The sequence below is a fragment of the Molossus molossus genome, unplaced genomic scaffold, assembly GCF_014108415.1.
Source record: "Molossus molossus isolate mMolMol1 unplaced genomic scaffold, mMolMol1.p scaffold_m16_p_3, whole genome shotgun sequence".
NCBI classification, from domain to species: domain Eukaryota; kingdom Metazoa; phylum Chordata; class Mammalia; order Chiroptera; family Molossidae; genus Molossus; species Molossus molossus.
The window spans coordinates 38,557,503-38,570,119 of NW_023425366.1; the positions used below are offsets into that span (position 1 = coordinate 38,557,503).

General features: G+C 44.3%; 1 protein-coding gene across 1 annotated transcript; it reads left to right on the plus strand.

The window, feature by feature from the left end:
• The first annotated feature begins 147 nt into the window (after positions 1 to 147).
• On the plus strand, positions 148 to 6,886 carry CCDC127 (coiled-coil domain containing 127). Its single transcript, XM_036279893.1, has 3 exons — positions 148 to 203; positions 1,586 to 1,716; positions 5,609 to 6,886. Exons 2-3 carry the CDS (start codon positions 1,596 to 1,598, stop codon positions 6,268 to 6,270), a joined length of 783 nt encoding a protein of 260 aa, XP_036135786.1. The 5' UTR covers positions 148 to 203; positions 1,586 to 1,595; the 3' UTR covers positions 6,271 to 6,886.
• Positions 6,887 to 12,617: the final 5,731 nt, after the last annotated feature.

Below are 12,617 nucleotides of genomic sequence, written 5' to 3' on the forward strand. Positions count from 1 at the left end.
GGGGGGGGAGGGGGGTTCTGAGCGGGAGAACACTGCGCCTGCGCACTACGCCGCGCCCAGGGTCGAGGCTGAAAGAGAACCTGCGCCTGCGCACCTCGCCACGACCCAGGGAGGGGGCTTGCGTGGGGGCACTGCGCCTGCGCAGAGAGGACTCGCAGACCGCGGTGTGCTGTGGTGCCTTGTTCCGCGCTCCAGACAAGGAGGTAGGTTGGGGGTCTGTGCACTCCAAGCGCTGGAGGTCGGGCTGTGTTCGGGGCGGGCCAGGTAGCTCGTGTGGAAGCCCCCGCGGTTGGGGAGTTGAAGACCCGGCTGGGGTCCTATTCGGCTCCGGGCTTAGGTGTCATTACCCACTCGCCTGATGTCACCTGCGGTCCAGATGGTCTTTCTGTTTTTCCTTCTGTGTTGTGAGATGTCTGAGGATCTTTTGTGGAAGGAAGTGGCGTGGGAATAATGGTAGCAATAGTCGAAAGTAATATCATCATCATCCCGCTTTTCACGTAACTTTAGATTAGTAACATCTTTTGGGGGCGCAGTTGTGTGCAGCCATGTACTTTTGAATTATTTTGACAAGTTAACAAGGGACCCTTCCCACTTTATTGACATTTAGGTTGTTTCAAAACGATTGCCACTAGTTAATGAGGCCATAAAAAATATATTTGTGCCTAACTTGTGTCTTTATGTGGGACTACGTTGTCTTTATTAGAATTACATGTTTCCTAGGCCACAGGCCCAGAGGGAATGAATACTTCCCACATGTCCTTTGAAAGTCATGCAGTTTAGTAGTTTCAGGTAACTTTTTTATTCCATGGTCACCATAAACTCCTTAACATGAATTCCTGAGCCATATTTTGGCACTTCTTTATTGCCAGTTAGAATTTTAGGTTTTTTTTTTAGGTGTTAAACAATTGTCTATTGAAAAACCTATTAAGATTTTAAAAAATCGATTTGAATTTCTTTTTTCTTAAGTGTCCCTTGACTATTTCTTTTGTCATCAGTCTGTATGATTTGTCACAGTCAGTCACAAAGAAACAGGCTGAAAGCCCTCATGACTGTATTTTGTGAAAATGCCCGACCTAGTGTAGGCACTTAGTGAAGTGGCAAATCCATATTAACATGAGATCCCAGCCTGGTGATGGAGATAAACCAGGAGCTTCAGGCAAAAAGGTCTGTAAGCTGGAGTTCATGACCAGTGTCCAGATGAAGCCTCCACTCGCTAGGCCTTCACCCCTCAGTGCCTATCACCTTTCCTAAAGCAGCCAGTGTTTTGACACCTTCATATTTATGTCTTAATGTACCACCATAATTTAAAACATTTTTATACAAAAGAACTTCCCTTGTCCTACTTGTTATTTCGGTTGAGACACATTTCTGTCCCCACTGTACTGGTGGTTGTACTGTATTGGGAGTTGCTTTTATCTGAGGTCTTTTCTTCTTTTGATCCCATAAGGTTCAGTGATGTGCAACACATATGTAGTCTGAATAACATTTTTTGGAAGAAAAATATTCTTATGAACCACATAGATGATAAAATTGTGATGTATTTTATTCCTTTTGTATGGTTAATGGCTTTATTATTTACTTCAAGGTATATCTTCATGAATAACTTAAATGACCCCCCAAATTGGAATATCCGGCCTAATTCCAGGGATGATGGGGGTGATGGAAGCAAATGGAATTATGCTCTGTTGGTTCCCATGCTGGGATTGGCTGCTTTTCGTAAGTCACAGTTTTCCTAAGGGTTGTATTTTCTGGGCTGAGCTTCAGTTTCCCTGTCCATGGGAGGTGGCAAATCAGAATTACCTTGATGTGTTGTGAGGGTTAAATACAACAAGATATTTAGGAACATTTGTGGAGTGGGTTTTTTTTTTTAAATGTTTTTATTGATTTTTTTTTTTTAGAGAGAGATAGAAACATCCATGTGAGAGAGAAACATCTGTCGGCTGCCTCCTGCACACCCCCCACTGGGGATTGAGCCCACAACTCAAAGCATGTGCCCTGACTGGGAATTGAACCGGGGACCTCTCAGTCCATGGGATGATGCTCAATCCACTGAGCAACACTGGCTGGGCAAAAGTTGGTTTTATATTTTGTCATATCCTGTGGTTCAGGGTTGGCATTAAAAATATGAAAAAATAAATAACTGAATGGAAGAAAAGCAAAAGCTGTTCTCTATTTGCAGTGATACTTTTTATGGAGAGGCTTTTTTTTTTTTTTTTTTTTTTTTAATACTAATCCTCACCCAAAGACATTTGCATTTATCCTCAGGTAGAGCCAGGAGGGAAAGAGAGAGAAAAATATCGATGTGAGAGATACACATTGTGTGATTGCCACCCACACGACCCCAACCAGGGCCGGGGACAAACTGCAGCCGAGGTATGTGCCCTTAGCAGGAACTGAACCCGGGACTCTGGTCCGCGGGCCAATGCTCTAACCACTGAGCCAAACAGGCCAGGGCTGGAGAGGCTTTTTTATGTGCCTGGATTTTTCAGGTTGACTTAGAGGAAGTGGAGGCTGATAAGAGTAGAGTTTATCTATCTCATTTATCTGCCTTTACTTTTAGACTATGGTAGGGGTCTAGTTAACACCCTTATGTTGCAATATAATTTCTCAACCATGTAGTTACACACTTTTTAGAGACTCCTTATAAGAATGCAGTTAAAAGATTTCTCTGATCACATTACCTAAGCAAGACAACCAAGAAGAAAAAACATTCCTTAACCCTTCTCAGGGACAGAAAACATCATTTCAAAAGTCCCAGAGCAAGAACTTTAAAAGTGAAGGTTATTCTGAAAAGCTATAAAAGCTAAAGATCAGTGTGAAATACAAATGGAAAATTAAAGTCACTTTAGGGCCTTTCCCAGCATCAAAATTAATTATTACATTAGTAATTGTAACTTTAAACCTTTCAAAGCACTCACCAAGTTCATCACCCTAGCCACAGGCTACAGGTAGTCTTTCCAAGTGTTAAGTTGTATCTTGTAAGATGGCAGGCTTGTGAGCTTCTAAATGACAATGCCTTAGGGCTGGATTTAGTCTTTCACCAAGAAGCAGACACAGTACAGATCACTGAGTCATAAAAATCACCAACTCCTATCAGCCTCCATGGGAGGTGATGTTTAGTTCCTTAAGAAAGTGCCAGAATGTTTTTCAGCATGGCTGTACCATTTTACTTTCTCACCAGTAGTGTGTGAGTGATCCAGTTTCTTGGTGCTCTTGCCAGCATTTAGTGTGGTCACTATTGTTTCTGCTTCATCATTCTTGTAGGCTTGTAGTGATAGCCCACTGGGGTTTTAATTTGCATTTCCCTGATGGCTAGTATATGGAACATCTTTTCATTACTTACCTGCCGTCAGTGTATCCTCTTCCATGAAACGTCTGTTCCTGTCCTTTAGCCATTTCCTAATTGGATAGATTTTTAATGCTGACTTTTGAATTTTTACTATATTCCAGATTATAGTACTTTGTTGGATATCTGATTTGCAGACATCTTCTCCCAGTCTGTAGCTTGTCTTTTCAGTCTCTTAATGGCATTATTTCACAAAGCAAAAGAATTTTGATGAAGTCCAGTTTATCACCTTTTCCTTTTATATGTTTTTATTGATTTTTTAGAGAGGAAGGAAGGGAGAGAGAGATAGAAACATCGATGTGAGAGAAAAACATCAACCGTCTCCTACTGTACACCCCCCAGTGGGGATTGAGCCAGCAACCTGGGCATGTGCCCTGACTGGGAATCAAACCGGGACCTCCCAGTTTATGGGACAATGCTCAATCCACTGAGCCACACCAGCCAGGTTCAACTTTTCCTTTTATGGGTCATGCTTTTTATGCCAAGTCTGAGAACTCTTTGCTTAGCCTTAGATCCTAAAGATTCTCTCCTATATATTTCCTAAAGTTTAATTTTACATTTTATCAAAAAATAGTGGGTGATCCATTTTGAGTTAATTTTTATATAAGATCTGAGACTTGGGTTTTATTTCTTCCTTTACAATCTGTTTCTCTTTCTTGCTTTCTTCACTGGCTGAAACTTCCAGGACTCAGTTGAATAGTTCCTAATCTTACAGGAAAAGCTTTCAGCCTTTTCACCATTAAGTACAATGATAGCTTTAGGTTTTTCATAGATGCTCTGTATCAAGGTAAGGAAGTTCCTTTGGGTCCTGTTTCTGTGGGTTTTTATCATGAATAGGTGTTGAGTTTTGTCAAATATTTTTCTGCATCAGTTGGTATGGTCGTTTGATTGATTGTTCTCTAGCGTACTAATATGTTGGACTACACTGATTGATTTTTGAATATTGAACCACTCCTACATTTTTGGAATAATCCTCACTTGATCATGCTGTATAATTCTTTTTGCATATTGTAAAATTACATTTGCCAATATTTTGTTAAGGATTTTCATGTCTCTGTTCATAAGGGATATATCATATTTCACCCCTTTGTCAAGATTCTCTCTCTTCATACCTGTTTCGGCATTTTTTCAGTACTAAAATTCCCATTTTTTTAATCTTCTGTTTCTTTACTGAAATTTTCTGTTTCTTTGCTTAGACTTTCTATTCTGATGGCTGCCTTAAACTCTCTGTCAGGGAACACTAGCCTGTCTGTCATCTCAGCTTTGACATCTATTAATTGTTTTTATAGTCAGTTTGAGATCTTCCTGATTTTTGGTATGAAGAGTGATTTTTTATTGAAACCTGGGCATTTTGGGTATTATGTCATGAGAGTGGTTTTTATTTTTTTTTTTATTTATTTTTTTTTTTTTTGTACAGAGTGGGAGGGAGAGAGAGGAAGAGAGAGAGAGGGAAACATCGATGTGAAAGGGACACATCGAGTGGCTGCCACCCACACGACCAACCAGGGCCGGGGACAAACTGCAACCGAGGTACATGCCCTTAGTGGGAACCGAACCCGGGTCTCTCCGGACCACAGGCAGACGCTCCAACCGCTGAACCAAACCGGCCAGGGCTGAGAGTGGTTTTTATTCAGACCTTTTTTTGGCTGGCTTCTTGGGCAGTGCTCTGGTAAGAAAAGGGCAGTGCTGCCTCCCTACTCCAGTGGGGAGGCGGAAGTCCAGGCTCCCCACTCGGACTCTGGCCCATTAACACCATGTCTTGACGTTGAACTTCTCACGCTACCTTTCTTTTATGCACTCCTATTATGACAACAAACATTTGGGACGTAAGCAGTTTACTAGTGATGACCAGGCACAGCTGAACACATTTTGAAATTTACTTTAACCTGGCCAACAATAGTTGAAGTATACCCAGATTCATTTTTTTCAACAAATAACTCATGTTAGTCTTTAAACCTTGCCAGTAGTACATGCGGCACTGTGACCAGAGTAGGTTTGAGAGCAAAAGCAAGCAGTGGGATTTCTCAGCCGTGGAAAATTAGAAGACCAAAAGGGGAACAGACTCTCTGTCTGCAGCTTTTCACACTCGTCTTTTGGGAGCCCTTATCTGATTTAAGAACTTTGCATATTATATAGTTTCATAAAAATGTTATCTTTTTTGTAACTCTCAAGACTTAAAATTTTATTGAAATGATGTCTTGGCTGCTTTATGTTTTCTGGATTTTCATTACGTGTATTTTTCTCTCAATTTATTCATGTCAGGTTGGATTTGGTCTAGGGAGGCCCAAAAAGAAATAGAAAAAGAGAGAGAAGCATACCGTCAGAGAACGGCTGCTTTCCAGCGGGATCTCGAAGCCAAGTACCATGCCGTGATCTCAGAAAATCGACGTTCTGTTGCTCAGTTGTCTTTGGAACTTGAAAAGGAAAAAAACAGAACGACTAGTTATCGAGATGCCCTTATTGCTCAGGGACGCAAGTTGGTGGAAGAAAAGAAGCTTCTGGAACAGGAACGGGCTCAGGTCATGCAAGAAAAACGACAGTTGCGGCCCTTGAGAAGTATGTATCTGAGCTGCATGGAGAAGGAGGAAGACTGGCAGAGGAGAGCCCAGCTTCTGCTGAAAGAGTTTGAAGGTGCTCTTTCAGAAAGACAGAATATCTACTGCAGCCTGGTTCTCCCTCGCAGCAAGCGACTGGAAATAGAGAAGAACTTACTGGTCCGAGCAGCCACTGACCCAGTTGCTGCTGACCTAGAAATGGCAGCTGGCTTGACCGACATATTTAAGCATGATACCTATTGTGGTGATGTCTGGAACACCAACAAACGCCAAAATGGGAGACTCATGTGGCTGTATCTCAAATATTGGGAACTAATTGTTGAACTGAAAAAGTTTAAGAAAGTAGAGAAAGCCATACTAGAAGAGTAAGACAAGAATGAAATAAAACTTCTTTTAATGACTCAGGTCAGACTGTCATTGTGACATTCTGGGTTATCTGACGTTTTCGTGTTTCCTTCTTCCAGTGCTTCCTGTGTTGTGGCCACGTGCACAGAGTGGCCTTCCAGCCTGCCACCCTCTTAGTGGGACCGCAGCCCTCAGCAGACAAAGGGTTTCCTCCCTGATCCTCTACAGTTATTAAGGAATCTGTTTTTCAGAAGCATATTTAAGCCATCAGCATTTTATTAAGCAAGGAGTATAACCTTATATCTTAGCTCTAGGGTAAAGTTGTTTTTCAGAAAGCGAAATACAATGGTGATGCTCACTATAAGAAATTTCCTGTCTCGTTTTATCACTCCCCAAGCAACTTCACTTTTTTCCTTGAATTATTTTTCTTTCTTCTAAAATTACATTTAGAAGTTGTCAGGCAATGGATAGAACTGCTTAACAGATGATAATAGAAAAACACTAATATATCGAGGTTTTATATTGTTTTAAAGATCTTTCCCACCAAAGGGAAAAAAGGGTTTCTTATATCCACTTGATACCCTAGTGTGTGTTTGGAATTTGGTTGTGTCTGTACTCAATAAACATACTGTTGATTAGTGGTGACGTATAATAAAAGATACCTACAGTTTAAAAGATACTACTATTTGTGTGTGTAATTTTTTACTCTACAAAATGCTTTCACATAGATTATCTCAATTTTTACCACATGCTAATAGATAGGCAGACACTCATGACCCTGTTTTTCACAAAGCTAATATGAATCAGCCTTTACTATGCTTTGTGTACATCACTCAAGTAATCTTAACCCCAGTCCTATGCAGTCAAGTAGTAGTACTAGCCTCTGGGTCCAGGGTCCCCGAGACCACCCCTAGGTTTGATGACTCAGCACAGAGCTGTGCTCATACCTAAGATTTAATACATGGAAGGGACACAAAGGGAAAGCGCACAGGATAAAGTGAGGAGATCAGGTGCAGCCCTAGAGTCCCCTCCCAGGGGACTTAATCTCCAGCAATGAGCATCAACAACATGAGATGTCGCCAACCAGGGATGCTTCTTAGAGACAGCACCCAGGATTTCTGTTGAGGGTTGGTCACATAGGCACCTTCTGCCTGGCATGGCACGTACCCAACAAATTCCAAACTTCCAGAAGGAAAGCAGGTGTTCAGTCCAAACTGCACAAACTCTTACTAGTTAATGGTAGTGGGAACCCTCCCAAAACACAGGACCCTGGGTGCCAGCCAAAGGTCAACCATGTAAGCAGAGCTTTCAGAGGACCACAGTCTCAGGCCTGCTGTGTGAACTCTTTCTGCACGTCCTCATTTTATAGGTGAGGTCATTTTATAGGCATTGAGGTTAAGAAAAGTTAACCTGCCCAAGGTCACCCTGGCAGTGATGTTGGAATCAGTACGAATCCAGGCAGTTTGGCTCCGGAGCTGCTGGCAACTTATGTGCAATTATGTAAGTGGCCTTACAGTGACTGGGTGGAAGTCCATCTGGTTTCCAATCCTGTCTCTACCCTTCCTGCCTGCTTGTCTATGTGGCAATAAGACGTACTATTAAGAACACTAAGCTTATAAAAAACCGTTTAATTGTAGGGTGTAATCATTAGGGTTACTCTTTTTTTTTTTGGTATATACTGCACACTGAATCTTACGTAATGTATCTTTATACTGTTTAAATCTTCAGAACCATTTTAAAGATGAGGAAGCTGCCTTAGTTAAGTTCCCTAAAATGGGTGTGGGCCCTCTGCCCCTGGCTCTCCCTGGAGCTCTGGGCTCTGCTCACCGTAGTTCAATGCTTCCTAACAGCTCGGAATGTCTTTCTGCTATATTGTCACCAAGTGATTTCTTCAGTTAAATCTGGTACATATTCTAGTTCCTGTTACTCCACTGATTTGTCACGTGTCCTTGGATAAATTACTTAATGCTTTTCTCTTGGTTTTGTCTTTAAAATGAGGAAAATACACCCAGCCATTTAGTAGGTAAATAATTTTCAAGAATTGTTAATCCTCATCATATTTTCTAATGTCCAACATGCTCGCAGCCTCGCCTCCTTCAACAGTTAAATATGTTCAGATAATTTAAATCAGTGTAGATTGTAAGATTAGGAAGACGAGTTTTCTACAGAAAATTAAATCCAGCCATGCTGTATTTGCATGGCACAGCTGCCTTGCATGAGCAAACTTAAATGAGTATAAATTTGATGCCATCTATCTTTTTAAATTGATATGATTAGGTTTGAAATGTTTGTACAATGTGGTGGCATTTGATGGCTTCACAGATGTACCAAAAGATGTCTGGATAAAGTGAGACTATGGTGGAACATCGCTGAACTGAAATGTTTTAGATTGGAGAAAAAGAATAGCCCAAGATCTTTCTGAATATGTAATTGGGAAGAGCCATCTGGAACAAGGATTGTTAAGGTAGGTTGGCCAAGTGGAAGCCCCTGAATCTGTGCCCTCTCTTTGCCAGGATGGTGAACAGGAAGCAGTGCCGAATTCCAGGAGGAAAAACAATGCTTAATCCACTACAAAGGATGTAGAGCAGCAAGGGTGGTGTCCCCATGTCCTGCATGGTGGACCCCACAAGTCCAGGAAGGTGGTTCCCCAGTGTCCACCACAGTGGTCCCCATGGTGTCCATCATGGTCATCATGGTCCCATCATGTCTCCATTCAATTCACCTGTCTGGCCCCTGGTACTGAGTACATTCTTTTTAAACTGATTTTTCAACTACAGTTTTCATACAATATTATATTGGTTTCAGGTGTACAGCACAGCGATTAAACATTTCTGAGCGCATTTTTTTATGCCCACAGTTTGCTTTTGTGTGGGGGCCACGTCCTCTGCTCCTTGACCCTGGCAGAAACCTGTCACAGCTGCTGCCACATCAGGTGTTGTCAGAGCCACAACTGCCAGCTGGGCAGGTTGTGCTGGAAGTGGCACATTGAGGGTCGGGGCAAACGGATCCACAGGAACAAGTCGATTGCATGCACCAGGATTGGGCGGAGGCACGGGTCCCGCTCAGGCTGCTCCTTGGGCTTCACGGGCTCCACGGAGCCTCTTAGCCTCTTGGGCTTCATAAGAATGGGTTGTTCCCCAGGGGTCCCAGGGCACAGGGGACATTCGCCACTAGCAGACACCTGGGTGCCTGCCTCTGCCCCAAATCACAGGTCTTAGGTCACGGCAGCATCCCTGGGCCCTTCTGGACCACAGCTGCCAGGCCCAGCCACACGTGTGCTGGGGTCCCACCTGGCTGGCACTCAGAGGCCAAGTCTGTCATCAAGAGAATTCCACAGACACAGTGGGAGGTACTCTGCTTTCCACAGAATCAAATCATTTAAAAATTTGCTGTGCCTACTCTTTCCAAGAGCTGCTTACCGCAGCAGACTCCCTATGCCTGAAGTAGGGTTCCAGAGACCACCAGCACGATAGATCCGAGACATGCGGCGGGTAAGCGGAGAGCAGACCTGACGGGAAGTCACCACTTCCCTCCCCCTTCTGCCCACTCAGTGGGAGGACGTTCACTGCCTCCCTCGGCAGTAGACCCGACATGGTCTCACTCTGGAGCCCCCACCCCCCGGGGCCCCGCTCCGCTGTGGGGAAAAGGCATGGGAGATACCTGGTGGAAGGGGTAGAAGTACCTGGGTGGGGACACACCTGGGGAGGGAGATGGGAGCATGTGAGATGGGGCCATTCCCGGGGAGGGGGTAGCATAGAGGGCAGCACCCGCTCTGACAGTGGTGTGCCCCTCATGGAGCATTGGGATGGTTGCGGCGTGAGGAGGACTTGGTCAGATCAAGTACTAGCTTCTGTCTTGAGAAAAAATGTTTTATTTTCACATGTTCCTTTAAAAATTCTGAATTGGGACTTCCGGTCAAGATGGCGGTGTAAGTAAGCGCAGTATCGCGTCCTCCCACAATCACATCCAAGTTACAACTAAACTACGGAACAACCATCATTCAAAACCGCCTGAAATCAAGCTGGATGGAAGTCCTACAACTACGGAACTAAAGAAGCTGCATCGAGACTAGTAGGAAGGGCGGAGGCGCAGCAGCGAGACGGCGGTGAGATGGGCTGGTCCCACACCCACGTGTGGCGGATAAAAATCAGGAGGACACCTTGGCTGGGAAGGTCCTTCCTGAGGACTGAAGGGTCCCCGTCCCACACCAGGTGCCCCGCTCAGGGTTCCAGTGCCAGGAAGAGAAGTCCCCATAACTTCTGGCTGGAAAAACCAGCGGGAACTGAGGCTCAGGGAGGCTGAGGCGGCTGGAGCCCCAGGCAGCTCCTTAAAGGGCCCGCGCACGGACTTATCGGACTCTCTCCCTCTAAGCTCGGAGGGGAGGCAGCTCGAGGGGCACCAGAGACATACAGGGAAGAACTGAGCTGTTTGGCACTGGAGCAAGGGCTGGAGAGGGGGCTTTCTCCGGGACAAATGTGCAGTCAGAGGCCTTTGTTCCTTTGGTGAGCCCTTCCCTGGGGCGGCAGACAGAAGCCATATCTGGGACTCCAGCAACCTGGCTCACACTGGTAGCCCCGCCCTGGTGACTCCCTGAGGACCCGCCCCACCCCACCCAACTGTCAGGCCCACCCAAGCTATTGCCAGTTGCTTAACCATAGGATTGGCCTGTCTTGGATCCTGCTTCTGGTTTTCCTAAATTCTTTCAAACACGCAATCAGAACAGCAAAAAGAAAAAAGAATCTAAAAAAATGAGGATAGTGTAAGGAGCCTCTGGGACAACTTCAAGCGTGCCAACATTCGCATCTTGGGGGTGCCAGAAGAAAAAGAGAGAGAACAAGAAATCGAAAACCTGTTTGAAACAATAATGGCAGAAAACTTTCCTAACTTGGTGAAGGAAACAGACATACAAGTCCAGGAAGCACAGAGAGTCCCAAACAAGATGAACCCCAAGAGGCCCACACCAAGACACATCCTCATCAAAATGCAAAAGGTTCAAGAAAAAGAGAGAATCTTAAAAGCAGCAAGAGAAAGGCAGCTAGTTACCTACAAGGGAGTTCCCATTAGGCTGTCAGCTGATTTCTCAAAAGAAACTTTGCAGGCCAGAAGGGAGTGGCAAGAAATATTCAGAGTGATGAAAAGCAAGAACCTACAACCAAGATTACTCTATCCTGCAAAGCTGTCATTTAGAATCGATGGCCATATAAGGACTTTCCCAGACAAGAAAAAGTTAAAGGAGTTCATCACCACCAAACCGTTATTATATGAAATGATGAAGGGTCTTTTTGAAGAAAAAGATAAAATATATGAACAAACAAAATGGCAATGAATACATATCTATCGACAATGGAATCTACAAACAAAATGAACAGGCAGAACAGAAACATTCTCATAGATACAGAGAACATTTTGTTGGTTGCCAGATGGGAGGGGGTTAGGGGAATGGGTGAAAAAGGTGAAGGGATTAAGAAGTACACATTCATTGCTAGACTGACAAAACTCAAAGGGAAAGGGGTTGGGGAGGTGGGAAGAAATAAACCAAAGTACTTATATGCATAACCAATGGACACAGACAATAGTGTGGGAAAAGGCGGGAGGGGGATGGGAGTGGGGCGGAGGGGGTCAATGGGGGAAAAATGTGGAACATCTGTAATACATTCTACATTCAACAATAAAGATTTAAAAAAATAAAAAAATAAAATAAAAATTCTGAATTGCACTGAAATTAAAATCACATCTGAATGAGACACACTGCTGTTTTATTGGTATTTAATCATCCTAATAATCATCTTTGCACAAATCAGAGCTTGGTAGAAACCAAGTCCATCTGCGTCCTCTCAAGCGCCAAGAGGCAGAACCAGGCAGAAAGCTCCCTCGGATCAGAGCAGAGAGCCCTACCCAGGGCCTCGGAGTCTAAGGGCAGCAGGGTTAGGGTCATTGCGGGCACTGTGGTTTCCCTGCAGTGGCAGATGCCCTCCTGGAAGGCCCTTTGGTTCCTTAACCACATGCTCTCAGACTCAGCTAGTAGCAGCACTGCTCACCCCCTCCAAAGCAGACAGAAGCCACTGATAGCCCATGGTCCATGCTAGATTGGCCTTTGTATTCAAACAGACATCACCTTGTAAGCGTCAGCACTGCAGACAACCAAGGGTTTGGGACAGCATGGGGCTCCCATGCTCTTTACTTTCACTGTTTTCCCAGTTGTTTGTTTTCTGCTGCTTGTTCTGTGACATTCTCTCATTTCCTCACCTCATGCCAGCCTGATGTCCTGTTCCCCTCACCTCCTGTTTGCACACGCAGCCCAGGACACACCAAGACCAGGACAGCCACTCTCAGTCCCTGGTGCTTCTTTGTGCCCACCGTCGTGATGGTGC